This window comes from Melampsora larici-populina, assembly GCF_000204055.1.
Source record: "Melampsora larici-populina 98AG31 unplaced genomic scaffold MELLAscaffold_12, whole genome shotgun sequence".
NCBI lineage: Eukaryota > Fungi > Basidiomycota > Pucciniomycetes > Pucciniales > Melampsoraceae > Melampsora > Melampsora laricis-populina.
In genome coordinates this window covers 86,586-111,364 of record NW_006768776.1, presented here as the reverse complement: position 1 = coordinate 111,364, position 24,779 = coordinate 86,586, and the positions used below count along the sequence as shown (strand labels likewise).

The 24,779-nt window shown below is 36.8% G+C and overlaps 4 protein-coding genes across 4 annotated transcripts; 3 read left to right on the top strand and 1 right to left on the bottom strand.

Moving 5' to 3' along the window:
• Positions 1-2,798: 2,798 nt before the first annotated feature.
• Positions 2,799-3,961, top strand: MELLADRAFT_61917 (uncharacterized protein; the record flags this gene model as incomplete). Its single annotated transcript, XM_007408540.1, has 6 exons — positions 2,799-2,819; positions 2,925-2,992; positions 3,186-3,281; positions 3,368-3,444; positions 3,558-3,675; positions 3,805-3,961. The coding sequence occupies 6 exons, from the start codon at positions 2,799-2,801 to the stop codon at positions 3,959-3,961; spliced, it is 537 nt and encodes a 178-aa protein (XP_007408602.1).
• Positions 3,962-4,440: 479 nt separating this feature from the next.
• Positions 4,441-4,923, bottom strand: MELLADRAFT_105053 (uncharacterized protein; the record flags this gene model as incomplete). The annotated part of the gene is made up of 1 exon (XM_007408267.1): positions 4,441-4,923. One exon carries the CDS (start codon positions 4,921-4,923, stop codon positions 4,441-4,443), a length of 483 nt encoding a protein of 160 aa, XP_007408329.1.
• A 4,798-nt stretch (positions 4,924-9,721) lies between these two features.
• Positions 9,722-13,609, top strand: MELLADRAFT_105052 (uncharacterized protein; the record flags this gene model as incomplete). Its single annotated transcript, XM_007408541.1, has 9 exons — positions 9,722-9,742; positions 9,837-9,904; positions 9,988-10,083; positions 10,181-10,257; positions 10,346-10,466; positions 10,546-10,606; positions 11,047-12,266; positions 12,341-13,233; positions 13,584-13,609. The coding sequence occupies 9 exons, from the start codon at positions 9,722-9,724 to the stop codon at positions 13,607-13,609; spliced, it is 2,583 nt and encodes an 860-aa protein (XP_007408603.1).
• A 6,906-nt stretch (positions 13,610-20,515) lies between these two features.
• MELLADRAFT_61915 (uncharacterized protein) lies at positions 20,516-23,482 on the top strand (the record flags this gene model as incomplete). Its single annotated transcript, XM_007408542.1, has 2 exons — positions 20,516-20,853; positions 20,980-23,482. The coding sequence occupies 2 exons, from the start codon at positions 20,516-20,518 to the stop codon at positions 23,480-23,482; spliced, it is 2,841 nt and encodes a 946-aa protein (XP_007408604.1).
• Between the last annotated feature and the right edge of the window lie 1,297 nt (positions 23,483-24,779).

The window sequence follows — 24,779 nt, the reverse complement described above, 5'->3', positions numbered from 1 at the left end:
AAAGACTATGTGTCCTCCAGTCAATGCCCTTGATCCTGCCATACCTCAAGAGTCAAGACCAATCTTGTCTTACCTTATTTGTTGAGCCTATTCCACATGCTGGTATGAGCTCAATCCTCACTCAAATTTGTGGCTATCACAAACATGTGAAGCATAGTCCCCAGGTCAACATGGCTCTTGACAACACCATTTCAAGCTGTGCTAAGTTAAAAAAAGGTTGGATTGGTGCACAAGTTCTAAGCCTGGTGGTCCTGATCAATGCATGCCTCTCTCAATAGATTTGTGGAAATCAGAGTGGTATTGGAATGCCAATTTAACTGTGACACTGCCCTTGAGACTTACAAACTGGAAGATGAAGAATGGGACTTGGTTGAGAATCTTGTACATTTCTTATCACCTCTGGCTCATGTCATCAAGAATCTTGGAGGTCATTTGTACCCAATTTTCTCTTGTGATATTCCCAACTATCAGTGGCTAGTGGATTGTCTTGAAAGAGTTGGTACCCATTTAGTCTATTTTTCCCTCTATCTATTTTGATTCCTTTATTTAATCAATAACTTACTGATTGAGTTCTCTTCTTGTTATCTAGGGCTGGGCTGACTCTCAATGCAAGGAGTTGAAGGTTGCCATCATGCCAATGATCAAGAAGATCATCCTATATCAGAAAGCTGCCCATACACCTGTTCTGCAATCCTTGCCACCCCATCTGAAACTTGCTACACTTAAAGGACAGACTCTCAAATCCCTTGGGTGGGTCACTGACAACTTAATCAAATACTCAACTGAACAAGCCATGAAGTTCAATCCCGTTTCAACATTGATATTGTTGAACCTGAGGAAACAATCAATCCTGATTGACCTCAGCACTTTATCAAACACCACAAGATGATCCCAATGAAGCACAAAGTCAATGAATATTTGACTGCACCTTGAGTCTAGAAGATGAAGTCTGCAACCCCCTCAAATTCTGGCAACTCAACCAACACCTTTGGTCCAACCTTGATTGTGTGGCAATGGCAATTCTCGCAGTGCCTTTCACTTCTGCCCCATCTGAAAGTACTTTCTCTAATGTGTTGAGGGTCATGAGTGACCATTGCGCTTCTTCCACTCCTCTTAATCTTGAAGCTCAAATATGTCCAAAGAGCTGGAAGAAAGAATTGGTGAAATAAGTGGAACATCTTATTCTCTGATAACTCAATTTTTTCATCATCTTCTCTAAGTAGGCAGTCATAGTTGGTTTCCCTTTACAAGTATGGTTTTATAGCCTTCTACACATGTGAATCATGCTCCCATAGCCTTGATAGTAGATTTCTTCATTGTCAAGTTGGCTCTCATAGTTGTGTTTTTTCTTTACAAGTATGCTTGTATAGTGTTTAAACCATAAATTGGATCCAAAATATCCCTTCTCCACTCCTTGTTTGACGCTACACCACGGAGGGGCTTTGAGTCTAGAAATGGCCTTTCTTAGTCTGAGAATGGTCATTCCTGAGGGCCACCTGTAGACCGGCTGGCAGGCCATCGATCGGCGGCCCACTGACCGCCTGAAGATGGACAAGAGAAATCGAGGCCGTAGTCGGCCTCTGGGCCATCGTCAGACCAAATACGCGGTGGCGGCCTGTCTGCCTGCTAATTTTGTCAAACCTTTGCAAAAAAAACGATCAATGACCTGGAAAGAAGGTTGCCAAGTGTAGTTTTTACGTGATATCATTGTCAAGTTCGAGTCTGGAGGACATCAAGAGTCGCTAATCACTCGTGAAACCAATATCACGATATGATTGGTGTCTTTCGTGATGATCCTGGCTCAGGTTTGAACTCGGAGTCGCTTGTTTTTGTATATAATTATACAAAGTAACAAATCCTTCATGGAAATTCTGAAGTATCTGCTTGAGGACTACGACATGGTTCTGTCCTTAATGTACATACTGTGTACATCTGCTTTTTTGATGGACGGAAGGCAGATCACAGCCCGCCAGCGGGCGCAAGCAAGCCAGCCTACCGGCGAGCCCAGCAGGTGCCTGCCAGACATCGCGCGTGAGGGCCACCTGGAGACCGCCTACCTTTGCAGAAGGGCAGACCGTCTCCAGGTGGCCTGGATGGACCGCCTGCAGGCGGGCAAAACACCCCTGTGGTGTATATGTGGGTCTGGCCCTGTCTGGCCCGAGCCAGGGCCAAGCACAGCATGACCTGCTTGGCCCTGAGTAGACCCTGAGAGCCCTTGGATCTACCCGGGACCGGGACCGGACCCGTGTCCAGCCCGCAGGTCACAGGTCGCGCCACAGATAAATCTGGGCCACACTTGTTGATTGCCAAAAGCTAGTGTCTCCGGACCATGCAGATCTTTTGCCTTGATGATGATCAGTTTGATCACAAAGAAGTTGACATGGTATTGTAGGTTGAAGCTTTCTCTGAAGGTACCTTTCCGTTCAAATTTTTAACAATCCGTGATTCGATTGTTTTCTTACACTGTTTTCTTTATTCTTTGAAAAAGGAAAACAAACTTGAAAAATTAATCAACCACGAAATACCCAATAATATGACTTTGAGGATCTTTAGAAAAATCAATACGAACTAAAAATCATTAGTTTATATGGAATCACAATCACACAATTTGATTTCCTTTAGGAAGATGTTCATAAATTGAAACTTAATTTGGAGATTAAAAGAATCATACGATCTTGCTTGTTGGATAAATCGAAATCATCAAACCTGTGTTTTTCTTATCTCTTGGGTGGTTTTGATCCATTTGTCGAATTGTAGATTAAGTATCACTTGATTTTACTTTTTCTTTGGGTTAGAAGATGAACGATCCGGTGAAGGAAGTAAGTCCAGTTTTATTGGGTTTCCTTCCTTCCTTCATTTCTTCAGTGATTTCAAAAACTAACTGCTTTGCCTTTCAAAACTTCTTATTGGGTTTCGTCTAAGAGCTACCTGATGTGGTACGAGCCTGTGCTGAAACATATGAAGCAACTAAAATTGCAAACTATCTTGATACGTAAGCCTCCAACCTGGTTGTTCGGATTCCCTTTTTTTTCTTTTCTACTAAAGCCTTTTCTTTTACCAACGAAACTCTTCATAAAACAAATTCCTTTCGATAATCATGAAAGGTTTCTATCCCATAAGACTTCCCATCGATCATATAGTTTGATTGATTTAATCTCCGCTTAAATTTTTTACAATACATACAGGTATTTCACCGAAAATGCATTCATTTTACATCCATTAATAAATCAACCAGCAAGAGTTCATGGAAAAGAATATTTAAAAGGAATTTATAAAGTGTAGTAAGTGAATCTTGTTCCGATTTACTTATAATTCCCAATATTCAATGATTTTGTTAATTGAACTTTGGGGAAAACCAAAAATTAAGTCGAATATTTTTAATCAATAATCAAGTAAGATTTCATGCAGTCACGTTTAATGAAAACAAAACTCAAGCAGCACTAGGTAAAATGAATTTCAATTTCAATCAAGCTTGATTTCCCAACATCTCTTTACCTTATTGATCCAATCTTACCCAGTATGATAATTAATCATTATGATTTGTTTTTGGTTTTTAGAATTCACTGAACGTCTCGAACCAAGATTTCTTCCAGCTGGATTGTTTGTCTTTCATATAAAGTGTTTGAGTAGATTAGATTTAGAAAAATCTTCGGATGGTAAATACAGAATCACTAGGTATGTCACTCATTCTTTAAACCATTTAATACCATTCTTTTTCCAAACGAATCTCCCTTTCTTCATTTATTGACTTACCAGAAAATACCTTTCTTCCGTTCTATAAATCTTTTGAAATGATTTCAATAGACAAGACGATCAGTTTGTTTCAGATCTCAACGTGTTGGGTATCTTACCATTCAATCAGATCTTGGTATCTATGATTACTTTTATGAAATCTTTTGCAGGCTTTTGGGTAGCTATCATTGGAAAATATTTACTTGAAAAGGAATTCTTTGGAGCTTGAATCTAGTGACTACTAAAGAACCTGTTTTTTTTAATCTAAAGTCCATTCTTATTTTTCAATCATGTATCTTATTTTTTTTGTTTTTTTTTAGATTATGGTGATTTAAATAAATTGTCTTTTTGTATTTGTAATTATCAAGTTTCTTATGAGAAGTGAGATATTGAGTGTACAAAAGAAGTTGTGGAAAAAAGAACAAAGAAAACTTCATATAGAATAAAATGAATTCAAAATGAAATGAACTGCTTAAATAAGATGAATTCTTTATAAGTTACAATGAACTGCTTAAATAAGATGAAGTCCTTATAGGTTACAGAACCAAACTTGAAAAAATAATTCCAGATCTCCATTTTGATAAAATCATTCAAAATTCCATCAAATTAAATAAAAAATCAACCCAAGATTCATTGTAGTGGTAAAGAATTCCCAGAAATTTATCATGATTGGAATTGCTAATGAACAGAAAACCAAAGAAAAGATAATCAGCTTTTTGAAGGAAGACAAAAGATTCCAACAAAACAAAACAAAAAAAGTTGACCAACATTTAATCCTGGCTGAGGTAGAAAACCATCATATATATCGAAAGTGTCATCCATCTGTCTAAGTTTGACAGCTTGATTAAAAACATCATCTTTAACAACAAAGTTAGTAGGAACAGTAAAGCCATCCATCAATCTACCATAAGTACTGATAGCACTAGTAGGTATCATATTTGTTGCATCTAAATGTTGAGCTCCACTTCTCATACCTGGTAAAATTGCTTGACTCATTCGACTAAAGGCTCGTTTATGAAGACGGGTTTGATGAACTTCTTGATGATCTGGTAAGATTGTTTGTAGTAAATGACGTCTGGCTAGTCTGATTGAAGTTGGTCGATCGGTTTGGAATCTTAGTGATTTGATGAATGGAGTAGGTAAAGCTAAGAAAGATGGAAAGAAAAGTATAACTAAAAAGAATGATTTCATCTTTTTTAGTGTTTGAGAATTTGGTTTTGGTTAGATATATGAAAATAAAATAAGGTAAGATGTGCTTTTTTCGCCAAAAGTTCAAGAATGGGTTTGGGAGCAAGGATGATTGTGGAGTTTAGATAAATATAATATATATTTATATAAAATATATAAAATATAAATAAGCTGGATTCGGAATATAAGTGTAAGGTCTACTCTCAATGAATCCAAACTTGTTTCTTTCAAAGTGTGCGCAGTTATAAATGAATCTTTGTAATATATATGATGGAAAGAAGGATAAAGACAGACAATGGGTGGGGCCTTTATAGATAATGGAGTGGCCAAAAAAGCTTTTTTTTTTGTGTTTCGAAACAAGTGAGATCAAGTCTAGGTGTGGGGAGATGAGATTTGGCAAGATCGAGAAAGATCTTATCATGATGTATTCAAAAGATTACGATTTCAAAGTGACCTCGAAGTCGAAGATGAATTAAACAAACTCAGTCATGTCCCTGTCTCAGAGGAACACTCAGCGAGTTCGCTCACCAAAGGACCTTTTGAATTTTATAAATAGATAAAAAAACCTCATCAATCGAAGGTTAGTGGATCTCACTCAATCAAACAAGTGTCAAACAAGTGAGATGGTTTTGTAAAGCTTAAATCTGAAGTTGAGTTTAACGAAATTGGATTTGATTTGATTTTTCACTTGATGAAACTGATCTTGATGAAAAGAAATGATTCATCGAGCCGAACCCCCCCAAGAAAAAGCCTTTTGATGAAGTTGTTTTAAAGCCTTCGATATCACCTTATGAAAATTAAAAACTCCCTGATTCGTTTGTTACCTTTGCCTGCCGAAAATTTCTCATAACATTTTTGAACTTTTCGCTCTGACAGGCCTAATCTCTCTTGTTTGTTGATCAGGTCAATGACAATAGGAATGTGTATGGTCCCACCACCTACCCCATCAATCTGCTAAGGATTGGAAATCATCCCTGGTAAAGTGTCATGGTATTATGTAGAAGCAATGATGTTCAGCTCGAATTACATAATCAAAAGAATTAGAGCATCTCCAACGCAGTCGGTATCTGTAAAACTCATACACATCCGAATTGGGCCTGCTGAAGAAGTACAGCAGGCTGTATTCGTTTTTGAGAATTGACTAACTCCAACGCGCACCTGAGGTGCCCCCACCCAAGGTTATGCGGCTGCCGTAAATGCCAGATACTTATCTTCCAAGTTGATAATAAGATGCCATCAATCACAATCGATGATGTGATCATCGATTGTGATCGACTGAATGCGGGAATAAGATTACCACGTTCGTCCAATACGCGGCAACTCTGTCATTCCTCTGTCATTCTCCAAACGTCAAATTTTTCCTAGCGATTTCGAGAACTTGACACGAGAGAACCGCGAAGCTGAAAACGAGGGATCACACACATGGCAACTTGTGACAAATCATGTGCGCGCTGGAGGTTGGTTTTTGTGGCCAAACCGCTAAACGTAAATTACAGCTTACGTTTATGTCTAAATGGCTACGTTAAACTTACGTTTACAGAGTCGCGTTGGAGATGCTCTTAGAACCATTTGATATTTTACATAATGTCCCAAAGAATCTATGTGTTCACAGAAAGAATATGAACCTCCTATTTCTCCTATTTTCCTATAATGTACTGTCCTGTTCGAATGATGAGTTGTGCCCAGTTTCTGTCTCAATATTAATTTTCTACTTTCTATTTCATTTTACTTTCCATCTCATATCTTTCATATCATAATAAGACAATCACTCAAGAAGTATAATCACGTTATAACAACTCCAAAGATCACCACGACAAAACAGTCTTGTTGAGAATAACTAACTGCAGGAGGAGATCACTACCTAGCTATTGTTATAAGATGAATAAATTAACTGGTGATTGTTATAAAACCAATAAAAATATTGTATTAATCTTTCTTTCAATTGTAGACAACAGTAGGGACTATCCACTAATCCTAATAGTTACTTATACTCAACGAGTTCATACCTGTGTTGATCTTGTTTTAGGTACTCAAACTTTGTCTACATCAATCTCAATTTGCTATGCTATGTTATTGACTTTCTTGTTTTAGTTGTTTTGTGACTATCTGTGTTATTTGAGTTCTGCTGCAATAAAGACTTGAATCCTCAAAATCTTTCACAATCTGACTACAGTCTTAGACTTGGCATCACTCGGGACTTTTCATCTGGTCATCAGCTTTAAGAATCATGAGCCAGAGTGGTACCTATCCCTCACGAGATTTGGAAATGGCTTTGGTTTCATCATGAACAGAAGCACTATGTATAAAACCAATTTCTTCATTAAAATCTCCTCCACGTTCATCCTCTGTAAAAAAGTTCAAAATCCCAGTTTCCTTAGGGAGAACTTTTACTTGCGTATCTTTGGATACTTTAAAATCGCGAGCAAACAAAATCCAATTCATCACATCGTCTAAAAACATTATACACATTTATATCTCAAACTTTATTCAAAAGATCTTGGGATCAGTTTCTGAGAAAACGGATGACTATGATGAATTGGTTTTTAAGAAATTGAGATGAATTGGATAATCAAACAACAAAACCGGTCGATGTGTGTTTCAGAAAGTTCAAAAGATGTGAAAAAGCATCACAACCAATCTGATTCGATTCCAACGAACCCAACCGCTCGAAAGATTAACGCTGTGTCACCAAATCAACCAACCGTACTGATCAAAAAGCTGTGCAGTCCTTTAAGCTCGGTGATAGACAACCCTTGAATTTCAGAAGCCATCACATCATGATTCATGATCATATCATGCGCATACGAATTTTAAAAAACCTTTCAAAAACTCTTCACATAAGAGAGAGAGAGTCATTCATATCATTCCTTAAGAGAAACCTTTTTGAAAGAATCTAATACAGTCAATCTAGATTAGCTTGTCCGAGCAGATTTTATTTATTTATTTTTTACAGCAATACAGGTAAATCTATAAGCATAAACATATGATTCATATGCTTATGTTTGTCTGGTCATGAGTCAGACCAACCACTGCTGACCACAGTCAACAGTGCTTCACTATTATGAACCTTCAGCACCGTACTTTCATCCTACACGCATCGATCCCATATTCCATTTCAGCCAAGGACCTCTAGTGTGAGCTTGACCTTGTCTTCTAGGCTTTGAATTCAATCTCTTTACTTCAATTCAGACCTCTAAGCTTCGATTTGGCCCTCTGCGTCTTCGATTCAACCCTCTATGTCTATTTGAGTCTATCGGTTTTGAAATCTTGGCTTTGATGCAAGTGAAGGGCTGTCTTTAGCCCGTGTTCTCACTTTTGAATCCCTTCTTTAGGCTCCAGATCCAACTCGTAAATTCAACTGTTAAGCTCTGGCCATTTGTTGACTAACTCAATCGTTCCCTTCTTATTTATCTTCCTTAGCTTTGAATCTGTCACATCAGATCAAATCCATTGTCTCAATGTTCATTCTGCTTGTATCTCATCTAGCCTCAGCTTGCCATTGGGATACAGTCTCTTCATGTGGTGCTTCAATCGCTTTCCAAATCCATTGATACCATGCCAGAAAGTGAGGAGATCGTGTGCAATGATCATGGTCACAGATAGGCAGAGTGCCAACAGTTCTTAGATCAAGTCATAGATCGTGTACTCCACACTGGAGTATGCAAGGAAGCCAGCAACCACCAAGTATGATCTCAGGTCCTACTGAAAAGGAAATAAGACAGTTCTTCATGACCGCAAAGTAAGAAAGTACAGTGCAAGTCTTTAAGCATTTGCAAGAGGTTTGTGCATTCTGAGACTGTGGGCCTAATGAACTCATAGGCAACAGAAAAAGCCCAGAAATTATATCAACTAGACCTGAGGATGATGACAGTAAACAGTCCATGTTATTGAATTGATTGAGCATTGGGATGACAGGTACAAAATTCCTATATACAGATAAGACACTGATTTTTTCTCGAGAAGCACAGCGAAATCGGATAGCAAGAAAAAACAATATAATGAGATCCACAGACTGGGTAAGTAGCCTCTTACTGATGATTTGCAATAAAACAAGATCGATCCTCGCCGCTGGATTGGATCTATTAGATTGCTGGATCCCCAAATTACTCTAGAGTGTCTAAACCAAAGACCAGGGCTTGAGTTGACAGGCAGAAGGGAGTCCAAAGAAATGTAACATTTCAATTAGCGGGGGTTTAGTCGGTGAACAGGACTTAAGTCAAAGAAAATACACACCCTGAATTGGTAATAAGATAGGGAATTGAGTCGATGAGCTTGGAGATATCTGATGAATGGACCAGGACATTGGACCGATTGGACAGACAAGGAAGATATTCAAAGATCAGATGATCGATCGCAATATGAGAACAATATTCAAAGAGCTTACTTGAGTCAAAGCCGAGTTGTTACAGCCGAGATCGAAAGGGTGGTTGGATCGCGGGATGAAAGCCTAGATGATATGCACAATTTTCAAAGGATAGTTAGTGACGAGGTAAAGAGGATTCAAGTGATTTAAGGATGGGTTTGGACGGAATGGATTGATGCTGATAGATGCTGATCAGTCAGAAGCTTGAATCGTCAAAACGGGCCCATTCAACTGAATGTGGTGTCGCAGTTGAAGGCTATGTATGCTTATAAAATGGCCTGTATTGGCCTGTATACGTCTGAAAATAAAAATAAAAATTCTCGATTGGCCAAGCTAATCTAGATTGACTGTACTTATTTGATTTTTAAATTTCTTTTATCCATTATATACATTTCCTGAATAATTCTCGTTTTAGTAAACGTTCAAGTCAATAGAAGGATGAATAACCCAGTAAAAGAAGTAAGTCAAGTAGTTCTATCAAAACAGACTCTCCAAATTATACTTCAAAAACCGAATTGATCACCATGGGTATCTGTTTTTTTAATTGTATAAGTTAACAGAAGTAGTTAGATCAATAACTGAACCATATGAAGCATCTGAAATCATCAAGAATGTCGATAAGTACGACTCACCAAAGCCCTCTCTCTCTTAACATACCCTCTTGCTTACCAAGTCTTTTTTTTCTTTTTGGTTTGGGGATTTAGATATTTTACAGAAGATGCTTATATCTTACATCCGATTATTAATCAAGCATTAAGATTTAGAGGAAAAGAAAACTTGAAAGGGATTTATAAGTTCTTGTAAGTCATCAAGACCAAACCACCTTTTGCATAAACTTATTCAAACGGTTTTTAATCCTTTTTTTTGTTCGGGGTTGGGGGAATTTCTTATGATTAGTCGAGTGATGACTATTAATAATAAAATCGAATTTGATGCAGTGATGTTCAATCAAGATCACACAAAAGCAACCCTAGGTAAACCAAAGATCTCATGTCATCTAAGTTTAACCAAACCCAAAACTAACGATGATGAGATATTTTTTTTGGGGGGGGGGGTGAATAGAATTAACTGAAGAACTTGAAATTCGTTTATTACCCAGAGGCATCTGGCCCAGAAGAATTAAATTCTTAATCCGAGTCGACCTAGAAAAATCCCCAACCGATTCAAAGTATCGAATCAAACGGTAAGTAGTCACCCCAAAAAAAAGCCCATCGTCAAAAAAAATCAAGAAATTTATCACTGTTTTTTTGGGTGGGTTGTAGACAAAATGATAATTTTGTTTCAGATATTGCTAGTTCTGGTGTACTGCCTTTACCGATCACGGTTCTTTTGATTACTTTTTGGAAGGCTGTGTTTGGGTTTCTTTGTGCTAAGATTGGATTGGTTTTTATTGATTGGGGTTTGTTTGGACCTTGAGGTTGTAGATACTAGATAGATAGAAGATAGATGTATTTTGTGGTGATTTGATGGATGTGGTTTTTGTGATTGATTTTGGTGGATTGGAATGACATTACAAGATTTGATGATGATGATTGATGATGTGGGATTAGTAGAAGAAAGAAGAACCTAGAAGATGTTTTGTAATTGAGTTTGAGTGATGGTTGAATTGAAATTGCTACAAATTGCCAATTGACTCATCGAACGAGACTTGACAGGATACATCCAGACTGTCGCTGAGCTCAAGTCTCAAAGAAAGCTCCAAAATACCAAATCAAGTAAAACCAACAAAGCATAAGAAAATGTTATCATTCTTTCGAAAAAAGAAATCAAAACAACAACAACAACCACCAACACTCAGACCTAAAACAAGATCACAAACTAAACAAGAACAACAACCACCCATAAAAGAAAATCCAGCAAATGAACATCCAAAGGAAAATCATCAAGAACTAATCAAACCATCAGAAATCAAACCAAATCAATCAACAACAACATCACTTCTTGAACATCATCATTTTGAATTATATGATACTCAAGATATTCAATCTTACTTTAAATCATTACCATCAAATCAAGTATTATCACTTTTAGATTTATTAAACTTGATTGCTTCATCTCAATCATCTCAATCTACCGTCCAATCAAATGTAAAACTTTCAATTCAACTTAATTCATCAAACCAACCCAATCCAACCAATTCACTTCAATCTACTACTTCACTTCAATCATCAAATCATACTGATCATCCAACTATCAAAGGTAAAGGTAAACGAACGATTGAAGAAGACGATTTACTACTATCAGATCAAGACCTTATCAATCCTTCATCACCATCCAATTCGAATTCGAATTTAAAACTAAACCAAAACCATACCACTCCAACTAAAAAACTTAAAACACACAAATCAAAACGAGATCCAAAGTTTGATTTAATTCAATTATCTAATTCAACTTATTATCAAACCCTTTCAAATCCAATCAAACCTGAACTCATTCATGGATTATCAATTGAGATATGGACAAAAGTCTTCAAGTTTATAAACCCATCATTCTTTCTATCACAAATCCCCATAAATTCAAATGAAGAAACTCATCAAAGTAATTTGATCAAGACTGAAGTTTTAAATCATTTAATCGAATCTCAACTTCAATCACATCAACTAAAATTAATTTCCAAAAGATTCTTATCAATCACCCGAACCATCTCATGGTCATGTTTAATTCTAAACAATTTAACGAAAATCCAATCCATTACTCGATCACTCGAATCAAATTCATCTTTATCTCAATTAATCAAATCTTGTTATTTAATCCTACCTACTCATCTTCATTCTTTTAAATCTCAATCTCAAGCCAGATCAAATGGAAAACCTAATCGACAATCGATGGTTTTGTTGAACCAGAATGGAGTGACTGTCAAGGAAGAAAGTATAGTACGATCTAGGTCTTCTACTTTACTTACTTCTTTGGTTACTCATCATCCTTCTCCTATGAAACCTAATCCACTTTACCCGAACCAAAGAAGACTTGAACCTCCTAAAACGTAAGTCATCAAACTCTCTAAGCGTCCCAAAGACCATGAACCGAATCTAATATCTGTTTTAATGAACCTTCAAGTCCGATCACTAAGAACCCAGACCTCGAACCATCAGAAGATCCAAGCCTATACATCCTAGAAATCCCATCCCTTTTATTCTCACTCTCGACCAACCTCCAAGACTTCTACATCCACGCACCCGAAGTGATCTGTACAAAAGTGTTAAAATCTCTAAGCAATCTCTCCCATCATCTAAGTTCCTTAAGATCTTTAACGATCATAGGAGGAGGTGATCATCTAGGATTATTCGGTTTACTTAACGGATTAAGTTTGTTACCTAACCCATCAGTCTTGAAGAAACTCATCATCAGCGGACCTCTTTTGACGATCTCTTCTTCTACTAATACGACTAATACTTTTTTGAAACCTAATCAAGAAATCGATTTGAAACGATCTAGTTCATACTCTATTCCTAAACTTAATCATCTTTTATCGATCCATGAACTATGGATCGGGAATGGAATCCCATTAACGATTCATGAAATATGTTTAATACTAAAAAAATTAGTACCTAATACATTAAACCGATTAAAATTTAACCTTTCTTTACCTCTTGATTCGAAACTACAAAGCCGAGTTGGAAACCATCATCACCGATCTGATCAACTTGAACCATTCAATCATCTTTTACAAAACTTTAGTAACAGTTTAGAACATTTATGTATTGAAGAAGATTGGTTTAATCCGACTTGTTTGACTAACGAAAAAGAAAACTCATTAGGATCAGAAGAAGGTAGGAAGGAAATGAATTTGGATGAAGGGTTAATGAGTTTAAACCGGTTGAAATCATTAGATTTGTCTCACTACAAATCCGATTTAATCACCACAACCTATCTAGACCGATTACCTAGCACATTAGAAGAGATTAAGTTATGGAACCCTAAAATTGATTTGATTGATTGTTTGGGAAATCGTAGGAAGGAAAGAAAAATTAGGTTGGAGTTGGTTGGGTGTACGAGGAATAGAGAGGATGGGAAGTTGGGAAATCGTGGGGTTAGGTATGAGACGGATGTTTTGAAGAAATTGGAGATGGCGGGTGTTGAGGTTGAGTTTGTGTGAAACATTATGTGGTTGGGATGGTTTGCTTCTTTTAAGTTTTGGTCTTTTGTTTTTCGATATCGTTTTTTGCTGTTCTTTTCTTTTCTTGGAAATTTCTTTTTTTTGGATATCACTTATGCTACGTTTTTTTTTGGATATATATGTTCTGGTTTCTTTACTTTGGATAAATATGTGAAAAAAAATATGATACAATGTTGTTGAAAGATTGGGTTTTCTTTTGCGGAGGATAAGAATTGAATATATGTTGAAAAGGATCTTATACTGATGACCATACATAAAAAGAAGTAAGAAAGAGAGAAAGAGAGAAAGAGAGAAAGAGAGAAAGAGAGAAAGAGAGAAAGAGAGAAAGAGAGAAAGAGAGAAAGCAAGGGAAAAAAGCTTTCATAAGTTGAAGACTAGACCAATAAAAACATTCAACTCAACTCAATTGATTTGAAGAATCTAACTTTCCAAACCAAACATCCCGGGAACTCATCCATTCTTATTGTTGTAATTGAGTTTATTTTGAATGCATTTGTCAACTTTCTAGTATGTACCTCCAATTAAGCCTTGGTGTAAAAACCTCACCTCCAAGTAATTTTTTTTGAATTTTTAAAAGAGTGACCTTCATGAGCAGCTAGATAAACTAAATCACAGTGCCTGTCAAATTATTTTGATTGAGTAATCTTTCTTACCTGTAGAAATTCATTTAGGTTGGGTACATATAAGTTTTTTGAAGTGTGATGAAAACTTTTGAAAGCTTATCTCAGTCTGGTTTCTGATCTGTAAGTTTGAAGTTATAGGAAGACCAGAGTGAGTATTAGGTTGAATTTCTCTGGAGATGAAAAAGGTCTTACCCACCCCATAGTCACTAGAAGTATACATCTTTTATAAATTCCTTGTGAAATTGGTTGTAGAACTTTAACAGTTTCACAAAAGACCTCTAAAACTAAGACAGATGTTATGGTGCCAGGTGGTAGGTCAGGTTGAGCCCCAAGACCTGTCAAATTGGGGATCCCTACAGTACACCCTGGGGAGTTTTCCTGGCCTCCAAAGGTTCCCAGAACAATGGGGATGGTTGGGTCCAGGGGTAAATCTGAGAGTCAAAAAAGCAATTCTAAATTGGGGTTCCCCACAGTACACCCCTGCAGGTTGTTTTGGCATCCAAAGGGTCCCAGAACCATGGGGATGGACAGGCCCAGGGTCATTCTGAGAGTCAAAAAAGAGTGATTCTCCTCAGGGAAGCCAAGGAAAAGATTTGTGTGAAAAGCAGACAAATCAAAGTTTGGGAAAGGTTGTGCTCAGGGGTATTTGCCAAGAACCACCAGGGAATGGTACTTGAGGATCCCCAGTGATTCCCTGGCAGACTGGTGACCTGTCTGGGGTCAGGGTACAGGAACCAGGTTAGGTCTCAGAGAGAAAGAAGTTTGGGGAATGGGGGGATTGGTGCTTGTTCTGATGTTTTACAAAAAAAGTTGATTGCTTGGGCAGCTCAATCCCTGGCATTTGGGGGCCAGGGATAAATCACTACGGAACAGGTAGAAACTTGTAGGGATTCTGATTTACAAAGTTTAAAGGAGGACAAAACAAGGTTCTTGTACTATACTTGTTATGGTAAAAACCACGGTATGGTATTAAGGGTGTTATGGTCAAGTACATCACAAGCAAGGAGAAGGATGGAAGGGAGAAATGGTCAGGTGTGATGTAGTTTCAAGGGTGATATAGATATGGAAGAACTTACCTCTTGGGAGTAGTACTGATCCGCTTTGAGTGTTAGTTGTTACCCGTAGTTCTCTAGGTTTCCCTTCTGGGCTAGCTCATACAATGTTGTCAAAAATTTTCTCTCTGTTTGTTCGCCTCGTGTTTTCTTATATACCTCTGTCCTCTCTGACTCTGAGTTCTTTCCTCACCGTTAGGAAAAGTTTCACTAAGAGTAAGTTTTTTGTCTCCAGTACATTGTATACGACAACCGCTCACCTTGCCGTTCTAGACTTTCCGCTTGTTTTACTCCTGCTCTATTGCAGGTAAGGCATTGAGTTCCCTCCGCCCATCTTTCTCTTTACAAGTCTTTTCGAGCCTTTGAGCTCAATCATCTCACCTGTCTGTCCAGGTGAATACATAGCTCTTTTTACTGCTCTTTCTCTTATTTCTTTTGATTACTTGGAATATATAAACACCGTTAGGGAAAGTTTCACTCACAACTTTCTGCTTGTTTTAGTCCTGCTCTCTTGCAGGTAAGGCGTCGAGTTCCCTCCATCCATCTTTCTCTTTACAAGTTGTTTTGAGTCTTTGAGCTCAATCATCTCACCTGTCTGTCCAGGTAAGGCGTCAAGTTCCCTCCGCCCATCTTTCTCTTTACAAGTCTTTTCGAGTCTTTGAGCTTAATCATCTCACCTGTCTGTCCAGGTGCAAACATCTGCTCAAGCGCGTAGAATTTCATTCCGTGTTTTGTTATTTCAATACTTGTAACAAACAAGCATAGACTGCAGTTAGAGGACCTTTAAAGAAAGGCTTTTCAAGGGATTTGTCAGAAGTTTCTACTAGTATTTTAGTAGAAACTGTGCACTGAATCTTCAGTGACTTCCCTTAATCAATTATCTTCCTGACTAGCAATAAATTGATTAAAAACACTAAATTCTTTTATAGTGTTTAGCACTTTAAACTCTGACTAATGGAGCTACTATGCAGGTTTAAGGGTTCTTGATTGAAAATCTTATGCGCACAATTTGCGGTTCCAAGGTTAGGTTTTATTACATATAGTTATAAACCTTTCTACTTTGTTACATACATGTTACAGTTGTACAATGTATGTAATCTTAGGAAATATAAGAGTTGTGTACTTACACAGTCTTTTACATATGGTTTACACATGTTACATATGTTAATTCATATGTAATTTGACTCTTCAGACTGAGACTGAGTTGTAATTATTGTTTTTAAAGCTTTTCTTATTATTATGTGTCAGCCTTTGGTACTATGGTTTGGTACTCAGGGCTGACAAATTGACTTGAGTAGAACAAACTCAAACACTGAGCTAAGATCTCCTCTATTAGAAACAAAAGATGTCTTGTCAATCTTTCACATGAGATTAACTTACATATAGGCTTCTGCAATTTATATTATTATATAGACAGATGATCAAACAAACTGCTTTTGGTTTACTCATCTTGAAATATTTGGTTTTTTAAATTCAAGATTTGATTTAGATGAATGTTTGAACAAATTGAAACCTAAAAATTAACCTATACATAGACTCCAGAAAAGAACTCATGAATCAATCTACATCACGGCCAACAAAGATGCCTCGGATTGAAAAATCCGAGGTATCATCGGACTCAAATCCTCGGACAAAATCTCTCCGAGGTTTTGATCCGAGGTATTATTTTGCGTCAAAAAATACCTCGGATCAAATCCTTGGACAAGACCTGTCCGAGGGTTTCCATCCAATGATGCCTCGGATTTTTCAATCTGAGGCATCTATGTTGGCGGTGCATTCTTATGAAAAAAGGGCACTTGTTCTTGTTTATTAAATATACTTTGAAACAATTCATAAATTGATTTCTTGATAGAAATTTAAATACAAAAATCTTGAGGGATTTATTAATTTGATTTTTTCGCAGAAAGATAACAACTGATGGATTATGCTTTACCATAGACTCATGATTATCAAATCATTGGACTCCAAAAAGTGGGATCAGGGTAGATGTCAGCCCTGAGTACATATGTATGTACCCAAAGACTAACTTGTAACATATAACTAACCCTTAAGAGCATCCACACTTGTTTGCAGTTGTTAACTTGATCATGTGCGGTAACAACCTCTACATTAAGTAAAACATTACTTAACGTGACCAAATTTCACACTTGTGCCAAAATTACCTGCACAGTAGTTAACTAACTCAAGAAGTAATTTGGATTCCACACTGATGCAGAGTTTACAGACTCAAAATATACCAAACAACAAAATCAATCAACTTTTCAATCAATCAGTGCGTTCCAAGCGATCCCTGCCAGGGAAGAAGAGCTTTGGGACAGGAAAGTTCATTTGAGAGTAACTTGAGATCTCATCACCGCTGGATGGTTGGCACAGAGAGGTTTGTAGACAAGCAAATAAAGATTCATTGCACCATTAATTAAAATTGATCATGTTGATGACCATTGAGAATTTGAAAAGAAATGCAGAGAATGAAGACCCTTTTGCATATATCCTCTCCAGTTGAATGTGATATTTATTTTTCAAATCCTTTTGAAGTCAATCCAAAGGACAAGAAACATTAAAAACCTTCTAAAATCAAAACAAACAATCAGAAATTGATCCACTTTGATTTAAAACCCTTTTAAGCCCAATCCACAGGATACAAATTCTATATCAATCAATCTAAAATCTCATTGAACATATATATAATCACATGTAAGGTAGAACAATCTTAATGAACGTTGGATAAAGAGAATCATACAGTAAGAAACCAGACATACCCATTAGTTTGATGAATTAGAAGACAGTTGGGTCTCCATTGATTCTTAAGTCAGGTGTTTTGAGTTGAGAGGGATTGAGAGGAGTTGAGTCAGAGTTGAGTTGAGTTGGCAAGTTGGCAAGTTGGTGTGCTTGAGAAGTGAAGAAGGGGCTGGCAATTTGGCTACCGCATGCGTTAGCCAATCAGTAAATTTATTGATTTGCTAAAGCAAATCAATCAAAATTTAACTACCGCGGGGCTAATTTCTCACCAGTGTGGGAAAGGCCCTGCAGTTGCGGTAAATTTCACCTTACCGCATGTGATTTACCACACAAGTGCGGATGCTCTAAGAAACTTAATTACAGGTACATAAAGCTTAGAGAATATATGTAACATGTAATAAACCATCTAAAAACACTAATTACATATACCTGTACACTCAAAACCACATGTAATATGTAATAAGACACCAATTTCACCTCATAACTCAGTGTCAAGAGTTAAAATGCTTGTACTACATAGTATAATCAACATATATATGTAATTAATTATAAGTAGCAATAATGATAATAATAATAATAATAATAATAATAATAATAATAATAATAATAATAATAATAATAATAATAATAATAATAATAATAATAATAATAATAATAATAATAATAATAATAATAATAATAATAATAATTAAGGATAACCCTCAACCATTGTAGTGATAACAGTTATCTTTGGAGAGAAGAGTATATAAACCTCTCCTCTCTCAGCCTTCAAGCAGATTCCCCAAAGCTTTTGTTACACATCACTTTTAAAGAACAACTTTAAATTAATATTGAAGTTCATAATCAAGAGTCTTATGAAAATAAGGCTAGTGATTTGCTTCAGTACTTTAAATAGCTTCCTGACTAAAAGTAAGTAATACACCATTCACTTTTCTGGATCCTCTACTTTCCCCAAGTAGAATCAATACTAGGTTGGTGACCTCTCACAACTCAAAGTTTAGTGGCCTATATACAAGTACTTAGGTTGGTGACCATAAGAACAACCCAAGGTTGGTGACCATAAGAACAACCAGTTTAGTTATATATACCTCACTCTTTAATCTGTCAATTGGAAGATTGAAGGAAAGCCCTGGATCCAGCTTTCATTAATTATATCTTTTATAATTATAAATAAATTGTTTTATAATACCCAATTACCCTATTCCCAGCTTTAGTGAGCTTAGAGTATACCCAAAGAGTACCCTACCCTCACAGTAGAGAAGATTGACTTCTTCTCATCTTCTTCAAGGATGCTTCATGATCATGTACCAGAAAGGCTGGATCAGTCAGGCTAGCTCAACGGGAAGCACAGCCATAGCTCAAAAGAGCATTGCTTTGTTGGACAGACATTGGCTGGAAGCTGGCTCTGTGTACTACTTTTCTCTTTGGGCTTGGTGAGTAGACCAGCCCTTGTACCAAATTCTGGGTCCTCCAAGGCGTCCTTTTACTTCTGTGCCCAGCCAGATAGTTTGTGATCATACCATCCTTTCATAAAATCCAACCACTCATTTCCTGCCTCAACTCAAACCTCAGGGATCTAGCCCACAATAGAGATTCCTGACAAGATGTTGGTTGTGATAGGATTATTCCCATATCACCAACCATCAGGAATGTATATTGATTACTTTTCAGTGGTACCTGGATTTCATCCAGACAATTGGTTCATCTGACTGGGGCCTTTAGCAAGTTAGATAAGTTTCTTGCTGATTTGGTCAGAAATTGTCAAATAATGATTGACTTCAAACACTTCACTTGAATAGCTTAACTTGGATTTCAATCCTATTAAATTATCCAGTCTTTACCATCACTGCCGTTCACCTATACCTCTTTTTTCATGAAAAATACTGAACTATTGGTTCAGCTGCATATCTCACCGGTGGCATATCTTGAGCCCAAACAGAAGCCACCACCACAGTGCATAGAATCTCTCATTTTTTGGACATTTCTAATCTCACAAAGGATACTCTTGCATTCTTGGCAACATATGTGAGTGTGTATGTAATTTTGCACAGATTGGCAGATTCCATTCACATTCATACATCATCACTGATGGATTGATCATTCTTGCCTGTTGAATAAAGCTCGAAAAGTACCTCCAGTATCTATTTAAATTGATTTTACATGGTTATAGAAAGATTGTTATCTGTGGGTATAGAACATGATGGGTTGTATGGGCATAGATGAGTGTATCTTTATGGGTATATAAAAGTACTCTACTCATATCCTTCTATACACAGTGGCACACTAATTTTCTATACCCCTGGGAAAAGATGTCATCTGGTGTAGTGTTATCACTCATGCCTTATTTAATCTTTAAAACCCCAATGAAAGTCTTTGGAATGGTCATCAAACTGTCTCTTGGACAAAATGTACTTAATGTTCAAGTCTAGATCTTCAAAACAGAATTATTGCATTGATTGTGAACAGTTTTGAATGAGATCTGTGTTGGCTAATAGATTTCTATGAGCTACAGCAACAGATATTGAGTTTGTTTCAGTGGTTTAATTTCAAACCATAATTTTCATACATGTTTGAGGATATTTAACTTTAAGATTGCATGAACATATAAAAATGTTATTCTTTAGTGAGTATCTGTAAGAAGCATATCATATGCTACCAATTTCACACCTGGACTTGAAGATCTTATCTTTAAATTCTAGGAATGAAAGCTTGGGCTTCTATGAAGATCTTCCTGATTTACAAGTGTCTTTTACTCATGAAGGTATCCTACTCTTCATTGATTTCAAAGAAGGAAACCACTAATTCAATCTCAGATTTTAACCTTCATCAATACAATATTTGGAAGGGGCTCCAAATATCTCTGGAAAATCTCTATGAAACACAAAAGACATCCAAGAAGGATTCAATCCCTGTTGGCTCTATTGCCATACCTGGTTTTTCATTTTTTGAACATCAGCCAGGAAGCCTTGGAATGTCAGAAGTCTCAAAGCCATCTTGCAAGGACCCAAGGGGGTCCAATTTTCCCAACAAGATAGTGAGGTATGTATTCAATTTGAACAAAATCCATCAATTTTCATGGATCTGATTTAAGTAATCCCAATACAAATTTTGATCCAGGGAGGAATATATGATTGTACCAGATGTATATGAGACTTCATTTCCTAGACTTCCCTCAAGGGCACCAAACAGGTCAGCAAGACATGTAATTGAAGGAAAAAAATCTGTACCTCCGACTCAAAGTTTTAACCAGAAAGAAGATGAGATCCCATCAACCTCATATTTGGAATTTCAGAAAACCATCAGTCATGCCGCCACACCTAGTTTGTTTACCAACAGAGGTAAAGATGACCTGCCAATCCAAGTGAGTTCACACCAGTTGCTGAAAAACAAAGTGAAGGAAGTTTCAACACCTCCTGAAGTTGTTGTTCCAAGTAATATCAAGAAAGAGATCAACCTGGATGTAAATATTAATGAACAACAGAAAAAAACAAACAACAATTCTATTGAACAGATATCAGGAGATATTCAAGGGCAGGGATTTGAGACCAAATATGATTTGAATGACCCAAAACAATGTAAAAGCAGTGGAGAAGTTCACCAAAAAGAAATTGTCTCAGAGTCAGAAAAGGGATCAAAGGATGTGGGAGACCAAGGAATTTTGAGATTTCCTAAAGATTTGAAAGAAAGATGGGTTGTCAAAGGAAAACTTCATGCTCTGCAGTCAAAATCCCCACCAAAGAAATCTGTTGTGGCAGAGAACACCACCAAAGTTGAGGATCTGAGTCTTGTGACAAATGAAATTATTCCCAATGATCAGAAAAAGAAGGTATCCAAAGGAATCCCTGAAAGCCAGATTATCAAGAGTTCAGTTGTGGATACATATCCAATGAGATCAAGGACCAGAAGTTCACAGAAGAATTTGTCAATCAGACCACTAAAGCATTCCCTCAATCAAGCTTCACCATTCCAGTCAGCTTCTGAAAGGTCCTTGGATTTGCCACAGGAAAACTTCACAAACAAGGAAGAGATAATTGGAAAGGAGATGGAAAGGAATGCTAGAGAAGATGTAAATATCTCCTCACTGGATGTTGATATATTCAAGAATGAAGGGATAAACAAAGAGGAAGAGAATGCTATAGAAGAAGGAAAAAATATCTTCTCACTGGATGTTGATGTATTCAAAAATGAAGGGATAAAAGGTTTGGAAGAAATTCCCTCTTATGATCAAAATAATACCAAGTATACATTGTCTCAGGCTTTGAGTAGAAAAGAAGAAAGAGGAAAGGTCCTGAAGCTAATGTCTAAAAAGCTCAAGAATCCAAGGAAAAAGGGTCCTAGTAAAAGAATATCAATGGATCCTGAGCAGCAAACTTCAGCATCTGCAAACTTGCATTCACAGGAACTCATACCCCCAATGACTCAGAACCAGATTGAAGAAATCAAAGAACAGCTGTTCAAGATTCCTGAATTGGTTTTTCTGAAATATGCCCTTAATTTTGACAACAAACAAAAGAATATCAAGATCAATGTGACAGATGTTCACTTTAAATATGTCCAACACAAGAAATTCCTGGTTGCAAAAGACAGTTGGCTCATACCTATTCATGCTTTCCAGGATATGTTTGGTGACATAGAAGAGTCTCATAGGAGAGTATTAGAATTGCATGCACAATGTGTTGAAAGACAATGTGTTTACAATTTTGAGTATGAAAAAATGGCACTTCCACCTGCTTCTTATGCACTTGGAAAGCTACTGAAATTTGATAAATTATTTCCAGACTTTCTTGATTATGGAAAAGGTAGATGGAAAGAATTCCTTTCAATTTTAGAAAACCTGGATACAGAAAAGATGCAACACCTTAATTTCAACTATGGACATCTGTTGGAAAAGAGGAGAGCATTAATCTTTATGATGACTTATGATGACACCTATAGAAATTCAAAGTTTGTGATGGATGCTTTATCCAGTGGAATCATACATCAAGGAGCCATTTTATCATTGATGGGAGCCATATCTGATGCACTTGATTTATCATCAGAAAACGTGAACTGGAAAGCTTTGAAGAAGGCTGAAATTGCAAGTAAAGTAAAAAAATTGATCAACACCATGAATGGAAGGATAACTTTGCAAAAAAATGCTACTTTCTATGTCTATGATCATTCATGGGTAGAGGAGTATACAAGGACTTTTTTTGTTGCTGAAAAGGGAAAGATATCCAAAATCTTCCAGGAACGATTGAAGATGTTAGCAATGCTTTCGGATGAAATGGGAATAAAAGCATCAGAAGTGGCATCTAGTAAAGATGGTGATGGAACACAAACTTTGACTGCAGGGGAAGTATTGATTGCAACACATGTTGGCTTGAAAGCCGAGTTTCTAATAGAATTCAAGGCATGGCTCAAAAGCAATCTCAATCAGGGTAGGAAGAGTTTGCGTGTAGTGGGTAATTGGGATCGCAGTGTCCCAAAAAAGTGTTTGAAGAAGTCACACTTATTTGGGGATTACTATCAGTACAGGAAGGAGAAGATCAGTGGTCTAGAGAATTGGAATAAATTACATCCTATTTGTGAAATGTATAGGGAGACACTAAGGAGTGCAAAAGATAGATTGAATGTAGATCATCTGGATGCATCAATAGAAGGTTCTTTGAGATACCTTCAATCCTAGAGTAGTCATTGTTTCATATAGTGATCCCCTTTGGATTTCTATCCTGAAAGAGTTAAGAAGACTCACGATAATAAAATCAAGAAAATGATTGTCAATCCAGAGTACCATCCCCATTATTTGACATGAGTAACTATAAAGTCACAATATATGAATGGTGACAATTACATTAGAGAGATGTTTGGGAGAAATTATTCATTTACTTAATTTTTCCCTTTTTGGGGCCTATCAGTACAGGAAGGAGAAGATCAGTGGCCTAGAGAATTGGAATAAATTATATCCTATTTATGAAATATATAGGGAGACACTAAGGAGTGTAACCAATAGCTTGATTGAAGATCATCTGGATGCATCAATAGAAAGTTCTTTGAGATACCTGAAAACCTTGAGCAGTCACTATTTGATATAGTGATCCTTTTGGATTTCCATCCTGAAAGGGTGAAGGAGACTCTTGATAATAAAATCAAGAAAAATATGGTCAATTGATTCTTCCAGAATACCAAATAAGATATAAACTAACCAAATTTATATTCCCATGATTTGACATGAGTAACTATTAGATCACAATAGATGAATGATGAAAACTACATCATAGAGATGTTTGGGAAAGATTCCTGATTTATTTGATTTTTTACTTTCTGGTGCTCATAAATGCATCAGTTGACCCTGCCTTCCCATGCTCTGTGATTTATCTCAATTATGTTTACTAAGCCATATTGTTTTGGCACTGCAATGGCATGAGAAGTTTTTACCACCAAGAATCTCCTCCACCTTGCATTGCTTGCAATTATTGCCTGGTCTTGATAACAGACATAATTCAATTAATTTTGTTTGCCTGACTTGGAGCTTTTGAGTCATAGAGCCTTCAATGCCTCGTGTATCATTGCCATTGTTGCAGGACAAGACAATGACCTTGATGACCTCTGATGAATTGATGTTGGCATTTGATTTATTGGAACTGTCACATCTTGCTTGCTTGGTCGGAGGCTTTGGGGTGTTTGAGTTTTTTGGGTTGGATACAACTTGTTGTTTCTTGTTGACCTTTGTAGCAGGTTGCTCATCAGATGTGTCTTCAGCCTCAGCATCTGATTGAATCAAAATTCAGGCTTGAATTGGTCTCACACTTCTTACTTTCCATATCAAAACTGGTCAACAGTCACCTTTAAGTGAGGATATGATATTTTCTAGCTTGAGCCTGATAATCTTGTCAGAATCACCATCCCATGTGTGATGCTTTTGAGCTTTCTGGATACATCCAACCACCATGCAAAGCCTACAGGGCCCTTTTGATATTTTTTTG